Genomic DNA, 22,475 nt, shown 5'->3' on the forward strand with positions numbered 1-22,475 from the left:
GCAGTCCAGTTTGCATTAATGGCTTTCAAGGATTTACTTCTTCCAGGGCAGGTGTTGATTCTAACAGACAACACAACTGTCATGTGGTACATCAACAAGCAAGGGGGAACACATTCTTATCCTCTATGTAGGCAAGCAATGATTTTGTGGGAGACTGCGCTCAGTTTGCAACTAAATCTTCAGGCAAGGTTTCTGCCGGGAGCACAGAACTCCTTAGCAGATGTGTTAAGCAGGCAAATCATGGATTCCCACGAGTGGAAATTGGATCCTCATGTATTTCGGAAATTGACAGTGTCATGGGGAACTCCAGACATAGATCTGTTCGCTTCTCCACTAAACCACCAGCTGCCAAAGTTTTGCACGAAAAGGTTTCATCACACAGCTTGGAAAGTGGATGCTCTTTCTTTCAGTTGGAAAAATCTTCATGTGTATGCCTTTCCACCTCTGCCTCTCCTCCCAAAGGTACTCCTAAAGGTCAGACAGGACAAACCAAGGATGATTTTAATAGCTCCAGATTGGCCTCGGCAGCACTGGTACCCATTGCTGAGAAGTCTGGTAAGGAAGCCTCCATGGCCTTTACCTTTGATTCCACACCTGTTGTCTCAGGAGGACAGTCATTTACTCAATGTCAGACTTCACTCTCTTCATCTAACAGCCTGGCATATTCTGTTTTGAACCATAGAAGGTCTCAACTTCCACAGCAAGTTTTGAATGTGATTTTGGAAGCTAGAAGGCCTAGTACAAGGAAAGTGTACGCAGAAAAATGGAAGAGATTTTTATTTTGGAGTGCAGCAAAGGATTTGGATATTTCTGAGCCTAATTTGAGTGTGGCTCTTCAATATCTTACTGAGTTATTGGACAAAGGTTTGTCTTTCTCTTCCATTAAGATTCATGCTGCAGCAATTTCAGCTCTCTATGACTGTGACCCACCATTGTTTTCTCATCCTTTGTTCAAGCAATTTCTTAGAGGGGCAAAGAATATAAGACCCCCACATAGAGCTCCTACTCCTGCTTGGGACCTCAATTTTGTGTTGGAGAAACTCACTCTACAACCTTTTGAGCCTGCAGCTACTGCTGAGTTGAAATATTTGTCATGGAAGACTGCTTTTTTGTTGGCCATTACCTCTGCAAGAAGGGTTTCTGAATTGCAGGCCCTTATGGCAGTTGAGCCTTTCTTAATTTTCCATAAGGATAGGGTATCTTTACATACTAATCCTTCCTTTATGCCTAAAGTGGTTTCTAGTGTGGCTTTAAACCAAACTATTCATTTGCCTACTTTTTATGCAGATCCCCAAAATAAAGGGGAAAAGATTTTGCACACTTTAGATGTACACAGGCAGTTGCGTTATTATTTAAGCAGGACTAAGGAGTTCAGACAGTCTCAGCAGTTGTTTGTTTCTTTTGCTTTGAGTTCTCAGGGCAAGCCTGTGTCAAAACAGACTATTTCTAAGTGGATTGGGTTTTGCATTGCTTTCTGTTATTCCCATCATGGCAAGGAGATTCCAGCTGGGATTAGGCCTCATTCCACTAGGGCTACTGCCACTTCAACAGCATTTCTAAGGGGGGTGGCAACTAAGGATATTTTGGAGGCAGCTACTTGGAGTTCAGTGCATACTTTCTCTAAGCATTACCACCTTCCTCTTTACTCTAAATCTAGGGCTGGTTTTGCCACTGCTATTTTGCAGGGCATTTTGGCAGCTCCTGCTTCTTTATAGTTTGCCAACCTCCCTTACCTCTGCTTTGGGATTCTACCCAAGTGTAAGGACTGCAGCAATGTGAGATGAAGAACATAGTACAGTTTTGTACCTACCATAAATGTAGATGTTCGAAGATCCACATTGCTGCAGTCCAATTTACCCTCCCTCCTTCCCCTCTGTAGTTTGAGGTGGTTGTGTGGGTTGGGTTGTACATTTGTAAATTTGTATTTATTGTACATATATTTAGTGCAAGAGGATTTGGTCATTTGGTTGTTGTTTTTTTGGTTTTGGCCTTTCCTTTTTAGGGTCTTCTGACATCTGGGGCAAGAAAAGACTGAGGATATGACGTCGGTCATGCGCATTTGTACCCTGACGTCCTGACGTCAGTCTAATGCGCCTTGACCGACGTCAGCCTTATACTTTGGTATTCGGGCCGACTGAGGACAGCGGACTACCCAAGTGTAAGGACTGCAGCAATGTGGATCTTCGAACATCTACATTTATGGTAGGTACAAAACTGTACTTTTCCATTTCTTCCTGTCTTCTGCATCTTGCTCTGCCACACCAACCACCTGCATGTCCTCTTTCACCACATCCATAAACCTTATCTTAGGCCTTCCTCTTTTCCTGTTACCTGGTAGCTTCATCCTTAGCATCTTTTTCCCAATACACTCAGCATCTCTCCCCAGCACATGTCCAAACCAATGTAATCTTGCCTCTCTGGCTTTGTCTCCAAACCTTCCAACCTGGGCTGACCCTCTAATATACTTATTCCTAATCCTGTCCACCCTCGAAACACCTAGTGCAAATCTTAACATCTTTAACTCTGCCACATCCAGCTCAAACTCCTTCCGTTTTGTCAGTGCCACTGTCTCCAACCCATATAACATAGCTGGTCTCACTACCCTCTTGTAGACCTTCCCTTTCACTCTTACTGGTACTCGTCTCTCGCAAATCATTCCTGACACTCTTCTCCACCCAGTCCATCCTGCCTGTACTCTCTTAACCTCTCTTCCACACGCACCATTACTCTGAATTATTGATCCAAAGTATTTAAACTCATCTACCTTCACCACCTCTACTCCTTGCATCCTCACCATTCCTCTAGCCTCCCTGTCATTCACACACATATATTCTGTCTTAGTCCTGCTGACCTTCATTCCTCTTCTCTGTAGAGCATATATCCATCTCTCCAGGGTCTCCTCCACCTGTTCCCTACTCTCACTACAGATAACAATGTCATCTGCAAACATCATAGTCCACAGGGACTTCTGTCTGATCTCGTCTGTCAACCTGTCCATCACCATTCCAAATAAGAAAGGGCTCAGAGCTGATCCTTGATGTAATCCCCCTGCCACCTTAAACGTATCTGTCACTTCCACTGCAGACCTCACTGCTGTCACACTACCCTCGTACATATCCTGTACCACTCTTACATACTTCTCTGATACTCCCGACTTCCTCATACAATACCACAACTCCTCTCTAGGCACCCTGCCATATGTTTTCTCTAAGTCTACAAAAACAGAATACAACTCCTTCTGACCTTCTCTGTACTTCTCCATCAACACTCCCAGAGAAACATCACATCTGTAGTGCTCTTTCCCGGCATGAAACCATACTGATGATCACTAATCATCACGTCCCTTCTTAACCTAGCTTCCACTACTCTTTCCCATAACTTTATGCTGTGACTGATCTATTTAATCCCTCTGTAGTTACTACAGCTCTGCACATCACCCTTATTCTTAAAATTCGGTTCCAAAACACTTTTTCTCCATTCCTCAGGCATTCTCTCACTTTTCAAGATTTCATTAAACAACCTGGTTAAAAATTGCACTGCCATTTCACTTAAACATCTCCATGCTTCCACAGGTATGTCATCAGGACCAACAGCCTTTCCATTCTTCATCCTCTTCATAGCTATCCTTAGTTCCTCTTTGCTAATCCACTGCACTTCATGATTCAATATCCCCACATCATCCAACCTTCTCTCCCTCTCATTCTCTTCATTCAACTCCTCAAAGTACTCTTTCCATCTCCTCAACACACTCTCCTCACTTGTGAGTATGTTTCCCCCATTATCCTTTATCACCTTTACCTGCTGCACATCTTTTGTAGCTCAATCCCTTTGTCTAGCCAATTGGTATGGGTCCTTTTCTCCCTCCTTAATGTCCAACCTTTCATACAACTCTTCATATGCCTTATCCTTAGCCTTCGCCACCTCTGTCTTTTCTATCCACCTCATCTCCTTATACTTCTGTCTACTTTCTTCATCTCTCTGACAATCCCACTTCTTCTTTGCCAACCTCTTTCTCTGTATACTCTCCTGTACTTCCTCATTCCACCACCATGTCTCCTTGTTGTCCTTCCCCTGTCCAGACAACCTTTCTAAATGTCTCCATTACTAGCTCTGCTGTAGTTACCCAGCTATTTGGTAACTCTTCACTGCCACTCAGTGCCTGTCTTAACTCATCCCTGAACTCCACCTCACAATTACCCTTTTTCAGTTTCCACCATTTGATCCTTGGTGCTGCCCTCACACTCCTCCTCCTCTTCTTGATCATCAGTGTCATCCTACAAACCAGCATCCGATGCTGCTTAACTACACTTTCCTCGATCATCACTTTATAGTCTCCAATCTCCTTCAAACTGGCCCTCCTACATAATATATAATCCACCTGTGTGCATCTTCCTTCACTATTGTATGTCAGCCTATGCTCCTCCCTCTTGTTAAAATATGTATTCATCACAGCAATGTCCATCCTTTTTGCAAAATCCACTACCATCTGACTTTCTGCATTCCTTTGTTTAACACCATACCTACCCATCACTTCCTCATCCCCTCTGTTCCCTTCACCAACATGCCCATTGAAATCTGCTCCAATCACCACTCTCTCACCCTTGGGTACAGTCATCACCACGTCTTCCAACTCACTCCAAAATTTTTCTTTCTCATCCATCGCAAACCCAACTTGTAGAGCATATGCACTAACAACATTCATCATTACAACATCAATTTCCAGCTTCATAAACATCACTCTATCTGACACTCTTTTCACCTCCAAAACACTCTTAGCATACTGTTCCTTCAGGATAACTCCTACGCCATTTCTCCTCCCATCCACACCATGATAAAACAATTTGAACCCACTTCTGATACACCTAGCCTTACTCCCCTTCCATCAGGACTCTTGCACACACAATATACCAACCTTCCTTCTGTCCATCATATCGGCTAGCTCTCTCCCTATACCAGTCATGCATTCAAAGTTCCGACCCTCACTACCACAGTCCTAGTCTTTCAACTCTCTTCCTGTCTTCGGCCATGCCTTCCGCCTGTTCTCCTCCTTCGGCCAACAGTAGCCCAATTTCCACCAGCACCCTGTTGGCTAACAGTACTGGTGGCGGTCGTTATTAACCCGGGCCTCGGCCGATCCGGTATGTAAATGTTTACTGGTTTCCACATGAATTATTTGGCAAAGTTTTATGCCGGATGCCCTTCTTGACACAACCCTCCCCATTTATCCGAGCTTGGGACCGGCACAAAGAAATGCACTGGCTTGTGCATCCCCAGTGGCTGGGTTCAGAGCATATCCTCCTAATATGCATAAACTGAGACATTTGGTATATTACGTATGGTATGGTGTGGGTGCAGACTAGTAGAATATAGCAAGTTGTTATATTGGAGATATTTCCTATACACTTTGGTGGCAAGAGACCAATGGGAAAAACACTGGATTGTTAAATTAGGAAGATTGTTTTCACCAGGGCTAAATGATCATTTATAAATATTTCTTGTATACTTAGGATAATAATTTCTGTGTTAATTAACTAATTAACTAAATTGGAGGAAATGATTCAACAGCAAGTGTTGTCTTAACCAGTATATATATATATATATAAATCAAATTTCAAAGTGTGTGTGTGTGTGTGTGTGTGTGTGTGTGTGTGTGTGTGTGTGTGTGTGTGTGTGTGTGTGTCAGCTACTTGGGCAGGGGCACAAAGCACTGGTTGGACAGAGAGGGTGCTGGAGGTTTTGGCTTGACCACTCAACTGAGATCTCAACCCTATAGCTGTGCCAGTGCGGAGTCTTATTGGGGATCTGGAGAAAGAGGCAGAAGCCAGATCTAAACTGACTGTAATCTCTGTATGCTCTTAAGGGAAATGGTACTTTACTGTGTGTACTTGTCATGCTCCCATTGTGTACATCCCTCACTGTTGCCAGTAGTGAGGATTGAGGCTCCTTGGTTACTGGGCCAGTGCAGGGGTGTCACAACCATAATGCAAGTTAGTAATGTACTCTTGATGCAAAGAATTTGGAAAAATTGCATTCAGACCTTTCATAATACCATTGTCAGACAAAATCTGATCTCTGTATTGAAAATAAGGTTGTACTTCTCGAGGTAAACTAGATAGTTTAGATGACCTTTCTTGATTGTAAAGTGGTTAAGCTTCTGTGAAACTGAAAATGCAACTGTATGATCTCTCAGCTCATCAAGACGTGGAAGAAAAAATCTCACTTTCATGACTTCAAAATCAAGGTTTTCATTGTTATGCTGTTCTGTGGTGTTTCTGGGTGATCTGGAGAATGTATCAGCATGGTAGAGAAGTTTGCCTTTCTTGCAGACAGGATTGAAATTATACTTTTGCAATCTCAGCATCATACATTGTGGTCTGACTGGAGCTGAATACATAGACTTTCTCAAGACAGTGACTAGGGGTTGGTGGTCTGTTTTGATCTGGATAGGTCTACCATAAACATAATGATGGAACTTTGAACACGCAAACACAATTGTCAAAAGCTCTTTCTCAGTCTGAGCATACTGCATTTCAGTATGGGTAAGAATTCTCAATGCATAGGCAACAGGGTGATCCTCTTGTGAAATGACTTTGCCAAGACCAATTTCAAAGCATCACAGGAAAGTGTAACTGGTTTGTAAACATCATAGTATCTAAGAGTTGGTGGACTGGCAATTCTCTGTTTTAGGACATCAAATGTTGTCTGGTGCTGTTCTAACCAAGACCATAATACATCTTTACTTGTTAGTTCTCTGAGCTGTGCTGAAAGTTGGCTGAAGTCTGGAATAAATTTGCCTATGTAGATAACCATGCCAGGGAAACATTGCAGGGCTTGAACATTGTCTTGAGCTGGCATTTTGAGAGTGCTGTTTGCTTAGAAACGGTCTGGTTATAAGCCTGAACTAGTAAATAAATGACCAACATAAGTAATCTCTTGTAGCCTGAATTTGCATTTCTGTGGCTTGAGCTTAAGATTCACTTGACATGCACTTTCCAGAACTTTTCTGAGGTTTCTGTCATGCTCAGCTTCACCATTGCCCCCTACTAGTATGTCATCTACTGTAATAGCACACGGATACCCAGGAAAAGTTTTCTCCATTACACGTTGAACGACTTCACTTGCAGAATATATCCCAAATGGCATTTTCAAAAATCTCTACCTTCCAAGTGGTGTACTGAACATAGTGAACAATGAGGATTTCTTGTCGAGCTGAATTTGCCAAAATGAACTCTTTGCATCTAAGACAGAAAAAATAGTGGCATTTAGCATAAAAGCTGTAACTTCTTTTGAGTATGTGCATTGGATGATGAGGTCTTTTTACCACTTTATTCAAGTCTCATGGGTTAGTACATATTCTAATGTCATCTGAGCTTTTCTTATGAGCAACCACCATGGATGATACCCATTCAGTTGGAACATCAACTGGACAAATCACACCTTGTCACACTACTTTATCTAACTCAGATTTGACTCTGTCCTGCATGACTATTGGAACTCTTCATGCTGGCCTGATAACTAGAGTGACATATGGGTCTAACTTCAAGGAGTACACAACTGCAAGCTTCCCTAATTTGTCTTCAAAGAGATTAGCATAGATAGAAAAAATATACTGGGCAAAATTAGAGTAGTGATCTTTCAAGCTAACATGATGGACCTCCTTATTAAATGAAAGCAGACCCATTTTCAAACTGTCTCTGAGCCCTAACAATGACTGGACATACTTCCTGACCACATAAAATAACAAGTCATAAAATCTTCCAGCAGGATAACATGAAAGCACTACTGAGCCTTCGGTTTGAATTTCTTCTCCACCACAAGCAACACGCTTCACACCTTGCCAAGTCACACCTTTCACCTTTACACACACTAGCAAATATTTCTGCTGACATGACCATCAACATAGAGTAGGGTTGCATCTTTCTAATTGATCAACTTGTTTCTTAAAAGTGTTCCCTTTTAATAAAAGAATGTGGGCCTTTTGATTTACAAAACCTTTTGAAATTATTCCATTTATTACATTTGTGGCATTGCTGACCAAAACCTAAACATTTTTCTCTTTTAGATTCATGACTTCCACCACAATTACAACAGTTGGCAAGGAAAGTAAGTTGGGGCCCATGCTTTGAGTTTGCTGACTCACTTTTGTGCTTCACTGTGAATATGCGAAATCTGGAATTTAATGAAAAGCTCTGGGGTTTACCAGTGAGTGCTGCAGGGGCTACAGTTGCTGCCCTGTGCTTGGGCCTGTTTCTTTTAACCATGTGCTGCATGCTATCAACATGAGCTTTGTCACTGTGCTTTCTAGAGCTACTCTCATTTGTAAGCATATTTGTGTGCTTTTCTGTAAGCTTGTATATTTGACAAATCTCGATGGCCGTATTCAGAGTTAAATCACTGTCACAAAGCAAAATCTTTCTCACAACATCATCGTTAATACCACACACAAAGTCTGACTTTTATCAACTCGTCCCTTTTAGCCTTATTTCCTAGGTCAGTTATATATGCTGTAAAAGTTTCACCAGGCTTTTGATCCCGTGTGTAAAATAAGTGTCTTTCCATTGTAACATTGTCTGGAGGTACACACTTCTCTAAATTTACATTTTAAGCACTCGGGATACTCCCTTAACTCAGCCGATAAAACAGTATGATGGTTTCCCCCCCTCCTGTATAGAAAGCAGGTGCATACATAAATGAATGTTCACTTTCTATAGCTTCTGACACAGCTAAATTAAGCCGAATATATGCTTTTGTACTGTCTTTATCAAAAATGCAGCCTGTATGAAAATGTCATCCTCTTGTTCAAAAACTCTCCACTTCTCAACAGTATTACTGTCAAACACATGTGCTGTGTTTCCAAAATCCGTCTGCCATGCTCACAAAGTAAGTACAAACACACTGGAGATATGGCCCTTGTAATTATGCATGAACAAACTGTTCTATTAGCTTGTAATAACATTCAAAATGCACAATAAACTCTTTGAAATACTTTAATTAGCAAATATGCTCTAATGGCTATGTACTGTCTGTATTCTGTGAAATAACTTTACTGTAACACTGCACAAACATGAACACTTTATATACTTCTGATAACTCTGATATCTTTGATTAATGTGAAAAATGTGCATTCACTTTGCACATATTGAAAAATGTGGCTGTTTCCCCTTCTTTATACAATTCATACTTTATTTCAAACATTTTCTTTAGTAATTTGAATATTTTTATCAATATCGGACGTATCTGTTTACTCGAATATCATTTATAACATTCTTTATGCCTCATTTCATATTTTGCAAATGAGAAATAGTGCTGAGCAAGTTTTAACATCTAAAATTCATTTCTGACCTGTCTTGTAAATTGTAGGGACAACTCACCGCCATATATTCCTCCAATACCAGCTGGGTGCCTCTTGGATTTATGTTGGAGAAACTGGAACTCTTTCTGGCAAAAAGTCATTTTGGCCATGCTTTTTCTGCCTCCTTGTCCTTTTAGACATGTCGCTTCTGATACCATGCCCTTTTAGACATGCCACTTCTGACGCCATGCCCTTTTAGACATGCCACTTCTGACACCATGTCACTCATCCTTCTCTAACATAGATGACAAGCAGGTGAGGTATTTTGTTTAGATGTTTTAATATATAGAAACACATCAGGATGGATGGCAACATCATAAAATACAAATGAACAGACAGACCTTACATACGTACATGCTTACATCTCGACAGCTTACTACAAAATGGCAGTCAGGCTCACATGTGCTCAGTATTTATACACTTGTGCAAGTCCTCAGATAGCTTCTTAAAGGTACATACACATTTATCTACACCGTATTTTGACTAGGTGGGTTCTATCAACGAGCCAATTTTGTATCTATCTGGTAACATACAGATTAATGCCTAGTTGAGAGAGTTTATCTGTTATACTTGAGTGGGGAATAGTATTGCAGGCTTTGACCAGGTCAACGTAGACAGTGTGCACTATCACCTCATCCATGGCTTTGGTGACTGTCTCAAAGAAATCAACCAAGTTTAACAGGTATATCCTCCCATTGATGAAACCAAACTGTATGGGACTGGGTGTTTAGAGGTTTCCAATGTCCTTATTAATGAGGTCCATGATGATCTGTTCCATGGCCTTGCAGATCAGGCAAGTTAGGCTGATGGGTCTATAATTTCCTGGCTTGGTGGACACTCCAACTTTGTGCAGAGGGATAACAGTGGCTGTCCTCCACTCAGCTGGGATGAAGCCGGTACTCAGGGTTTGGTTAAATAGGTTGCCTAATGGTGCTGCAAGTTCCTGCCTGAGTTCATATAGGATGCAGCCTGGGATTTTACCGGGTCCCATGGAGCCTGAATTTTTTGCCTTTTAGAGGTTAGTGATGACTTGCTCTCTTGAGATAAGGGGAGGGGTGCAGGTGTTGGGGATGCCATGATTTACCGATGGGAGAGACAGATGGGTGAAGTTTTCACTGAACCTGTCTGCCATCATGCTGGCTGTATCTATGGTATTTATGTATATGGTGGCCTTGACCACTAGTTCTGAGCAGATCAGTGTGCTTCCTTTGAGATTGCAGACATATGTGAAGAAAGCCTTATTTATTTAATTTATTTATTTAACATTTGTTTACTGGGAAAGTCTGACTTGGAACGAAACCAATTTTCAGCAGAGGCCCAGGGAGAAACGCTTGTGACACATGTCACAGGGCCAGTGAGGTGATCTGCTTGACATGTATGGGAAGTCTATTTCAGAGCATGGGCAGTCTCTGGGTTATGAACCTGTCCTTCCAGCATGTTCTGTCGATTGTGGTGATGAGGTTGAGGTCTCTGGAGCATGTGGTTTGGAGGGATTGGGATTTCTTTCGATGTAGAATTTCTGACAGAGCTGGGTCAGACATGGCTTTGTAAGTCAAGCAGAGATCACCTCCTGGTAGATGATATGAGACAGAGAATAGCTGGAGTTTTTTTGAGTCTGTCCATGTAGGACATGGGTTTAAGGCCTATGATCCTCTTCATGAGGTACTTTTGTGGCCTTTCCATCTGCTGCATGTGCCTACTGAGGTACATGCCAAATGCGGCATTTTACTCGATGATTGGCCTAATGAGGGAAGAGTCGAGAGAGATGATGACCTCTTTCTTCCTGGATACAAAACCCTTGGTAATGAGATGTGCCACATGGAAAGACTTTCCTGACCACAGCGACAATGTGGTGGTCGAAAGAGAGGTTGCTGTCAACCTATGTCCCCAGATCTCTTGTAATGTCTCCATTGTTCGGTGGGCTTCCATAAATGTGGTAATTAGTGGGAACTGAGTTTTTCCCATAGGGGATTACAATGCATTTTTTGGCATTAAGCTTAAGGCCATGGTTTTGACAGCAGTCATTGGTCTCATTGAGGCCTTTATGTAGGATGTCTGCATCACTTGGGGAGTTAATAATGGCTCCCAACTTGCAGTCATCTGAACTTGGTCAGCCAGAGTCCCTCCATGTAGGCCTGGGCTTTTGAGAAGTAGATGCCAAACAGGAGAGGACAAAGGACCAATCCCTGTGGGACTCTACTCATGATGGGTTGGCAGTCTGACTTGGAGTCTGCTACTTTCACACTGTGAGTTCCATCTGTGAGCCAATATCAAACCCACCTAGTGATATAGGGGTTGATCTCTAGTTTGGTGAGCTTATCAATAATTCCTGAGTGGGGAATGGTATCAGAGGCCTTGGCTTGATCAAGGTAGGCTGTATGAACTGCCTTGCCCTCATCCACAGCTCTGGTGACTGACTCAAAGAAGTCAACCAGGTTGACAGGCATGATATACCTTTCACAAAACCAAAGTGCATGGGATCTAGAGTTTGGAGATTCCCTATATCCTTGTTAATTCGGTCCATGATGATGTGCTCCATAGCCGTACATATCAGACTCATAAAGCTAATGGGGTGATATTCCCAGGGTCTGTAGTCACTCCCCCTTTTATGGAGAGGGATGACTGTAGCAGTGTGCCATTTGGTAGAGACAAAGCCTTAGGTGAGGCTGTGATTGAACAGGGCACACAGATGTGGTGCCAGTTCACTTTGTAGTTCATGTAGAACACATCCAGGGATATTGTTGGGTCCCATGGAAGCTGTATTCTTGGCCTTGGACAATGCAGCTTTAACCTGTGCTGCAGTAATGCTGGGTGCCTGGCATTCCTCCAGTATTGTGATTGGTCCTTTTGGTGGGGGGTAAAGTTGACACTGAATCTGTCAGCCAGTATGTTGGCAATATCTGTTGGCTCAGTATAGGAGGTGTGTGTATGTCTTTAATATATATTGAAACTCCACCTTCTTTAGCTTTGCTGCCCACCATTTGGGGTCTGAATGTATGATAGTACAAGTAACTTGGTATGGCTGGGTACTCCCAACAGCTTTGAACCAGGTTTCTGTGACTGCACAAATGTCAGCATCTTCCAGGATTAAAAATGCTTGCAATGAGTGCAGTTTCAAAAGGGGCTAGTATCAACAGGGAGGGTAGCCATCCCTACATCTTCCTGTAAGCAGCTCCCTGCATGATGATGGATCTCAACACTCCAGTGGAGGCCCTGTCATTAGAGCAGTGGCATGAGACAACCAGGAACCACCTCCCCCCAGATGGACACGACAATCTTCCCTGCCAACATGTTAGTCAAACTCAGGTTCCTTGGGCTCTAGTCAGAGCTTTATTGCCCTGCCACCAATGAAGGCCTGCATGGGATTACTTTAGCTGTTGCCAAAAACAGGGGTCATTCAAACAGACCACGGCCTTGCTGACATAACTCCTGATTAACCTAGTTTTACTCCTTCAGTACAAGATACTATATATCATAATTTGTTATACATTTTAACAATGTTGTACGTATCCAGCTACCATGCAGACATGCAGTAAAATGCACCTATATATGGGCACTGTTGATAATAAATTGTACCCCTATAAAGTCTGTGAAAATATGTATATCTTATCTGTATAGCCATATATATATATATATATATATATATATATAGAGAGAGAGAGAGAGAAATACACTCACACAATAAATTGATTTAACATGGCTTATCTAAACACACTTCTTTTAACCCAAAATAACAGAAAAAAGTTTTTTGTAGGGTATAAACCCTGAACTGCACACCCATGAGGAAGGCAAGTCCTTTACCCCACCTCTCAAGATTGGCAGCAGCAGTGTGCAGAACTGACTGTAAATGGATGCATCTGCATGGGTCTGGAATATATAGCAAATCTGTTGGCAGGCACATTCTATTGCAATTTTACTCTGTCTCTCTTTCTCTCCCCTGGTTGTCCTCCATGAGGTACCATCAAACCCACTAATTTCACTAGGGTGCAGGTCCTAAATGTGCTTTTAAGGCCAAAAACACTTTATCGATGGGCCCTGATAATATCGCAGGATGTCTCATAAACACCCTGAAATGTAACCTATTTGGACCACTGGTGTCACTGTTTAACCATTGCCTCCAGATGGTCTTTATGCTATGCTAATGGAGAACTGTGTCGTGTCACTCTGCTCAACAGCTGGCTCATCAGCAGACCTCCAGACCCACAAGTCTGATTAGTCTCATGCAAAGACATGGAAAGAATTGTCATGGAGATGATTAATAAAGACATTAAAAAACTTTTAAATGCTGGATCCAACCCAATTTGGTTTTGTCAGTGGTAGAACATGCCTATTCAACATGTAGAACTTCTCAGAGAAACATCATCAGTGCAACTGATTAGGGCAGAATGCTGCATGCTTCCTTCTTTGACCAAACCCCACTCAGGTATTGTAAACAAACTCCTGGATATAGGCATAAACCTCTGTGTTGCAGTCTGGATAGCCAGCCGTCTCTCAGCTAGGACCCAAAAGGTTAAGAAAGGGGAGGTCACCTCCACAAGGAGGTGGGTCATTATTAGAGCCCCTCCTGACTCTGGGCTGGATTCAGTCTTTTTTAGCATCTATTTCTTGAAAGGCCAGACCAGTGGCAAGGGAGCCTGGGTGACCAAATTTGCAGAGTGCAAACTAGGCGGATTCATAGAATCTTCCCAAGACACTAACATCCAACAAGAAGGACTGAGACACACACACACACACACACATACCTGATGCCAAAGCCACGGTTGAAAACGGTATGCCAAGAAATTCATAATAGTACCCTTTGGGAAGTCAGACACCTTAGGAAATTATCTCCTCAATAACTTACTCCTGATAGTGGAACCAGTACTCTAATTTGGGTATGTTCTTGGCCTTCGACCAACATGTGTCTAAGGTAGTAAGGAAGTCATTCTGTGTTGTGCACATTATAAGCAAGGGCATAGCATCTTCATACAAGTATGTCCTCTTTCTACTGTATTCAACCCTCATCAGGCCCATCATTGAGTACACTGCCCCTTCAGTATGTATCTGCAAGGGCAATGCATCTTCATACAAGTATGTCCTATTTCTACTGTATTCAAGCCTCATCAGGCCCATCATTGAGTACAGTGCCCCCTTCAGTATGTATCTGCAAGGGCATAGCATCTTCATACAAGTATGTCCTCTTTCTACTGTATTCATCCCTCATCAGGCCCATTACTGAGTACAGCGCCCCCTTCAGTATGTATCTGCAAGGGCATAGCATCTTCATACAAGTATGTCCTCTTTCTACTGTATTCAACCCTCATCAAGCCCATCATTGAGTACACTGCCCCTTGTGGTATGTATCTGCAAGGGCATAGCATCTTCATACAAGTATGTCCTCTTTCTACTGTATTCAGCCCTCATCAGGCCCATCATTGAGTACAGCGCCCCCTTCAGTATGTATCTGCAAGGGCATAGCATCTTCATACAAGTATGTCCTTTTTCTACTGTATTCAACCCTCATCAGGCGCATCATTGAGTACAGCACCCCCTTTGGTATGTATCTGCAAGGGCATAGCATCTTCATACAAGTATGTCCTCTTTCTACTGTATTCAACCCTCATCAGGCCCATCATTGAGTACACTGCCCCTTGTGGTATGTATCTGCAAGGGCATAGCATCTTCATACAAGTATGTCCTCTTTCTACTGTATTCAACCCTCATCAGGCCCATCACTGAGTACACCACCCCCTTCAGTATGTATCTGCAAGGGCAAAGCATCTTCATACAAGTATGTCCTCTTTCTACTGTATTCAGCCCTCATCAGGTGCATCATTGAGTACAGCACCCCCTTTGGTATGTATCTGCAAGGGCATAGCATCTTCATACAAGTATGTCCCCTTTCTACTGTATTCAACCCTCATCAGGCCCATCATTGAGTACACCGCCCCCTTTGGTGTGTATCTGATCAGGCATGCGCATCAAATGGAATGTCCCTAGAGGTTCCTCATAAAAAGAATACAAGCTATAAACAACATGTCCTATGCCCTATCTGTATACTCTGTTTACTGCAGACCATTGAGACATGATCTATGCTTGGAATACGAGGCATTCTTGGCTACCACTATAATGGACCTGTCGCACATCTTTAAAACAAATAGCATCAGAATTACTTGAGCTAGGGATTTCAACTTTGCATGCAACATGTATTGGACATGATGGAAAGACAGGTATGTATCTCAGAGAATTCACCTTCTCTGGAACTGGCTTCACAACCATGTGAAGCAGACCTCTTCCCTAATCCTGCTCATAAGAAACCTAAAATAGTGGATGGACGATTGTAAATAGACCCTGGGTCTAGTGCCAATGCCTCTAATGGACAGAGCTACCTGTAAATCCTTGTCCTAACTTATATATGCCCCTTAAAATAGCCTCTAAGGATCCTAACTTACATATACTCCTTAAAATAACCTCTAAGGCACATAAATTTGTAGGATACAATTGTTATGCTGGGATATGCTTCTTAAGGCCCAGTAGTCATTACCATAGTGTACACCTTTGAACTTATTAGAAATGCAAACTGAAACTCACATTAAGCCCCTTATACACATTTTAACTTGTTGTTCACTTCTGGTATAGTGTCATCTGCCTTCAGGCACCCCATTATTACACTTCCAGTACCATCTTCTATTGAATTCATCATAAAACTTTTTTGAAGAGATTTGAACATTTAAACAAGTATGGCCTGTTTTATTACCATAAACATTGCATTTGTAATGCATTAACACTACACACCTTACTGACTATAATAAATACAGTTTATAGTAATGTCCATGAAGGCCTCATTACTGTTGGTTTGTCTAAGCCCTTAAGACCATTAACCATAGTATACTACTCAGCAAATTACTAAAGTTTAAATTTTGCAAACAACACAATCAAATGGCATCAAGGCAACCTCTAACATGAAACCTTTCAAATCCATGCCAGTAATTCTTTCTCATGAAAGAAGACCCTCATTACTGGAGTACGCCAAGGCTCTGTTTTATTTCCCCTTCCATTCGTTGTCTTTAATGACCTTACACCTACCCTCGCTTGGTGCTGTCATGTATGTAGACAATAGATTCCTGATTGCAGAACTGAATGTGACTTACTAGATGCAAGGAGATTTACAAAATAGCTTTACTGATTTCTGCTGTTAGTCTTTCTCCACCAGACTACTAATCAGCCCACCCAAAAAGAGTCCATGTTACATTCCACAAGGTAGAACTCAGCAAACCTACCATTCTTGTCTTTTGAAGACACCAAGGATAATAGTCCTTGTGTCACTGACTACAGGTACCTGGGTCTTGCTTTCAATCCTTCTTTAACATTTTCTACACATACATACAATGTAACTGGCAAGGCTGTATGCCAACTAAAATTATGCTACAGGATTTCACTTATCCTTCCTGCTGAATAACAAAAAATTGTACTTCTCCAAAGTTAGAATGTAGCTTCCCATTTTTAGTTTTTCATTGTTTGCACATCAAAGAATACATATAGTTGTAAACAAAAAAAATGTAAATTGGTGTTATGGAGCAGTACATAAGCACACCATTGTGATATACCAAAGAACCTCAAACGGTGTCCAGTTCCAAGCAGGATACCGTTCTTTTATGAGCTAGTACTCCCATCAGAGAGTTGAACTTCCTCTCAAAAAGAAATCTTACACTCTTAGAAATGGTCAAAGTGATAACTTCATGTTTAACTGTTGTCATTTCAAAATGGCTACTGGAGAAAAATACAATGTCTACAGTATGAAACTACCTCTCAAATGAAGTAAAAAAGCAGCAAACCTTGGAAACATTTAAAATTCACCTACACAAGCAGTGTGAACAGATCAGTATATATTAGTGCATTTCATTCCAGTATCTACATAGGAACTGAAATGCGCATGTTTACTGTATAAATATGTAACTATGTATAAATTACACATAGTTCTGTATTTATTTCATTTTATCTTATTATTGTCTTCAAAATACTCTACCTGTATATAGTATACCTTCTGTTGCATTACTGTTTTACCTGCTGAATACCATCTATTCTGCCTGTATATAGTTTTGTTTTATAGTTCGCATTCTTGCTTTTGACCATCTACACTTGTTCTTTGAGCTTGGGCTGCAGTTGGAAAGTGTCAAAGAGCAGCCCACCTACCTGGTAATAGCAAATAAATACATTAATAATTGTTGCACTGAAGTCAAGCAACAATGTATTTTGGACTTCCTGTCTCCTTCATCAGATATTCCACATTTTGCTAACTTGTTTATTACTTGTTGAAAATTTGGTAAACAGCATAGCGAACTAATGCAAAAGTATCCATTTCAGTCACAGCTCAGGAAGTATAAAATGGTACGTACAGGTATGGGTCAGGACAGGTGTTATCACATAGAACAGTAAGCAGTGCAGACGTTAAACGAACACCCTTATACTTTGTATTGTGCTTTACTTCATATCAGTCTGCATAACAGCTGATCGCATTTACATCCACTTAGTACAGTACGGTTTTAAATGTGGCCGGATGTTGTGCAGAAGGATGTTAAGGGGTGCTCACCTGTATTGGTGTTTTATATAAGTAAGTAATCATGCATACATCTAACAAGTAAGAAGTGTTAGAGGAAGACATTTTGGCTACATATACAATAAAACTTGTCAAAGCTCTTAATTTAAAAAGGTTGACTGAGGACATTTCTGGATATGTTCTTTTTTAAGTTGATGATGATTAATTATTTTATTTATTTCCATTTGTTGACTGTGTAGGTAGGGATTGTCACCAAATCCTTTCCAGCCATGACTGAACCCCACCAGGTCAGCAGTTTAGTATTTCAAACATTGCGATATCACACTAGTTAGAAAAATCGAACTATTTACAGTGCAGATAGAAAAAGACAATAAAAAGCAATTTTACACTAATTACAGTGCAGCTAGAAAATGAAAAATCATTCCAATGCAGATAAAGATAAGTGCAGATTTATATTTTGAACCATTAATGGAGAAAATGTGACATTAACATCTTCATTCAGAAGTATGTTTACTGTGTGCACTGGTAAATGATTTAACCTTTACAGTTGCCAGTACATTTTTCAGGAATATCACACTTGTTAAAAATAGCAAACTATATACAGTACAACTTTTGATGTCAAAATAGTAACTACAGTAAAATGCATATGTGGGAAGGTAAAAGTGACTGTAGCATGGGTTTTGCACACAGAATGAGCATTGTGGAAATGCACTTTCACCCCCTTTGTTTACAGCAGGCACAGCTGCGTTCCTTAAAGAAACACTTTCTACTTGGTTTTGCACATGCCATTTCCATTGGAAGTTAATTCCAGATGCCTGACAACATTTGTCCTTTGCATGTTTAACTCTTTTTTTTATAGGTGGTACAAACATACTCCATAAGAAGGGTCTCTCTCACCCTGTTTTTGAAGATGTGCAGTGTATCTTCTTACCTAAGACTGTTCCAGGTAACAGTACAAACATACTCCATAAGAAGGGTCTCTCTCACCCTGTTTTTGAAGGTGTGCAGTGTATCTTCTTACCTAAGACTGTTCCAGGTAACAGGTGCACAAGATTATTGTGATAACTCTGTACTGTTCTTACATCTCTTGTAACTGTTCACTGAAGACCAAGTTTTGATTAATGATAATCAGAATTGTCTTTACTTAGTTTGGTACCTACATTAGTAATAGCAGAACAAAATAATTTTGCAAACAGAAAAAATCTGTTATGTTTAAAATGTCTCTAACAATGTCCATGTACTATTGTGAGTGAAATAGCTGATAGATCTTTTCATCAATGTGATAAAGTATTGATATGCAATTTATTTTTAGATGACAGAAGCACAGATAGCAGCTTGATTTGCCATCAGCAGGAAGCACTTGCGACACCCCTGTTACATCACCCTATGGACAACCTGCAGCACTGTGCTCAACCTGTGAAGGTTACCAACAGGCTTCATTTCACACCTGCAACACCATTTCACTTGGAGCTTAACTGTAGCAAGAGCTGTGAATTTAATGCAAGCCTTGCTTTGCAGCAAGGTCCAGTAGTGCAGCCATCTTGTGCAACGGACAAACCATATCAATGTCCGGAGTGCAGTAAGTGTTTTACACAGAGTTCTGAAATGAGACGCCATATGGCTATTCACACAGGAGTAAAACCATACAAGTGTACTGAATGCAGTAAGTGTTTTACACAGAGTTCTGAAATGAGACGTCATATGGCTATTCACACAGGAGCAAAACCATACAAGTGTACTGAATGCAGTAAGTGTTTTGCACACAGTTCTAATATGAGAAGCCATATGTCTATTCACACAGGAGTAAAACCATACAAGTGTACTGAATGCAGTAAGTGTTTTACAACGAGTTCTCATATGAGAAGGCATATGGCTATTCACACAGGAGTAAAACCGTACAAGTGTACTGAATGCAGTAAGTGTTTTACACAGAGTTCTAATATGAGAAGCCATATGGCTATTCACACAGGAGCAAAACCATACAAGTGTACTGAATGCAGTAAGTGTTTTACAACAAGTTCTCATATGAGAAGCCATATGGCTATTCACACAGGAGTAAAACCGTACAAGTGTACTGAATGCAGTAAGTGTTTTACAACGAGTTCTGATCTGAGAAGGCATATGGCTATTCACACAGGAGTAAAACCGTACAAGTGTACTGAATGCAGTAAGTGTTTTACATTGAGTTCTCATATGAGAAGGCATATGGCTATTCACTCAGGAGCAAAACCATACAAGTGTACTGAATGCAATAAGTGTTTTACAGAAAATTATGAAATGAGACGTCATATGGCTATTCATACAGGAGTAAAACCATACAAGTGTACTGAATGCAGTAAGTGTTTTACAACAAGTTCTCATATGAGAAGCCATATGGCTATTCACACAGGAGTAAAACCGTACAAGTGTACTGAATGCAGTAAGTGTTTTACAGCGAGTTCTGATCTGAGAAGGCATATGGCTATTCACACAGGAGTAAAACCGTACAAGTGTACTGAATGCAGTAAGTGTTTTACACGGAATGCTAATATGATACACCATATGGCTATTCACACAGGAGCAATCATGGAAATATCGAATAGAGAAAACTATAAAGCAGCTAAGACAAGCAGTATCATTGTTAGAAGATTATAGAAGAGGGAACAAGTCAATGAAAATATTAAGAAAGATAGATGTGATAAAAGCAATGCGTGGTATTAGAACAGACCAGGATCTATTATGCACTATTTGAGATAAACTAAAAATTACAAAACAGACGGAAAGACTTAGAAGATACGAAAATAAATATAAGGGAAAAACACAAAAATAAACAAATTATTGATGACCCAAATAGTTTTATAGAGAATTGGGAAATAAGGTAAAAGGAATAGATAGACCGCCAAAAAAAGAGGAAGTAGATACATTTTGGAGAAGTATCTATGAAGATCCTGTGGAACATAATAAAGATGCTAAATGGATAGAAGAAGTAAAAGAGAGAATAAGAAGTTTAAAGGTACAAGATATGAAATAGGATAAAATAACTTCTAGAGAGATTGAAATAAAGTTGAGAAAAGCCTCTAACTGGAAAACCCCAAGCCCAGATGCAGTACCTAACTTTTGGCTTAAAGTATTAATTTCTTTGCATGATGATTTAGCCATGAGTAAGAACTATATATATATATATATATATATATATATATATATATATATATATGCACCCCAAACACACACCGCACTGGATAACAACAGGAAAAACAATGCTCTTACTTAAGAGTGAACCTGCAAGCTACCCTATAAATTATAGACCAATAACTTGTCTTCTGACAACATACAAACTACACATGGGGATTAACGCCAACAGAGTTTATAGTCATTTAGAAGAAAACTCAATTATGGCAGTAGAACAAAAGTGCAGTAAAAGAAAGTCATATGGAACAAAGGACCATTTGTTGTTAAACAAAGTTATAGTGGAGAATTGTAAGAAGGGAAAGAACCTAAGTATGGCATGGATTGACTGCAAAAAAGCATTTGATAGTATCCCACATTCATGGATAAAAGAGTGCTTAAAAATGTCTAAGATACACCCTACACTGATTGATTACATTACAGTAACAATGAAACTGTGGCAGACCACTTTGCAGTTAAGCCATGATAAAGGACAGATTATTATCCCAGGGATAAAAATTCAAAGGGGGATATTCCAGGGCGACTCTCTGTCACACTTGTTATTCTGCCTTGCCATTAACCCATTAAATTGCTTACTTAGCCTAGGCCATGGCTACAATTTGGCTTCTAGAAAACAACAAAGTCTAATGACTTGTCATCTTCTCTTTGTTGATGATTTAAAATTATATAGCTCATCAGATGAGGAACTGAAAGCACAGCTGCAGGTTGTCAAAACTTTTTCAGATGATACCGGAATGTCATTTGGTCTTGATAAATGTACAAAAGCAACCTTTAAAAAAGGAAAATTGCAGCACCAGGAAAACATCAATTTGGGATAAGAATGTGGTATAAAAGAACTTGAGCAAAAGGGGGGTGTATAAATACTTGGGAATTGATGAAGGATCACCAATAAAACATGAACAAATGTGAAAGTAAGGAGTACTTTAGAAGACTTAAATTAATCCTGAAAACAGCATTGACACCTAGGAACAAGATCCAAGCTATAAATCAATTTGCTCTTCCTGTCCTAACTTATAGTTTTGGAGTGATTGACTGACCCCAAAAAGTGTGGGATAGATTGGATATCAAAACAAGAAGGATGCTTCATGCTCATCAAATGATTTATAAAAATCAGTGTATACCAAGATTATATATCCCCCCATTCTGAAGAAGGGATGGGCCTCCTTGAAATTGATTACATGTATAGATGTGCAATTGTGTGACTCCACACATATCTGTTGACCTCACAAGATCCAAATGTGGTGAAAGTTTTGAAACATGAGAATAAATCTAAAATGACATCTCTGCTTAATTCAGCAGAAGCATATTGACGTCAAGCAGGAATGGAAATCAAACCAGAAGTGGAGAAAAAACAGGCAGCAACTGAATGTGCTAAAAAAGAAAAGCAAGAATATAAGGTGAAGGATCAGATGAGAAGGCAAG

The 22,475-nt window shown here is 40.5% G+C and overlaps 2 protein-coding genes across 2 annotated transcripts in view; one reads left to right on the forward strand and one right to left on the reverse strand.

Annotated features, from left to right (window-relative positions):
- The window catches only part of LOC122814457, a 1,903,843-nt gene that overhangs the window by 898,221 nt on the left and 983,147 nt on the right, over positions 1–22,475 (reverse strand).
- On the forward strand, positions 19,086–20,541 carry LOC122813943 (zinc finger protein 665-like). Its single transcript, XM_044086490.1, has one exon. It carries the CDS (start codon positions 19,275–19,277, stop codon positions 20,520–20,522), a length of 1,248 nt encoding a protein of 415 aa, XP_043942425.1. The 5' UTR covers positions 19,086–19,274; the 3' UTR covers positions 20,523–20,541.

This window comes from Protopterus annectens, chromosome 10.part0, assembly GCF_019279795.1.
Source record: "Protopterus annectens isolate FY-2018-M chromosome 10.part0, PAN1.0, whole genome shotgun sequence".
Taxonomy (NCBI): domain Eukaryota; kingdom Metazoa; phylum Chordata; order Ceratodontiformes; family Protopteridae; genus Protopterus; species Protopterus annectens.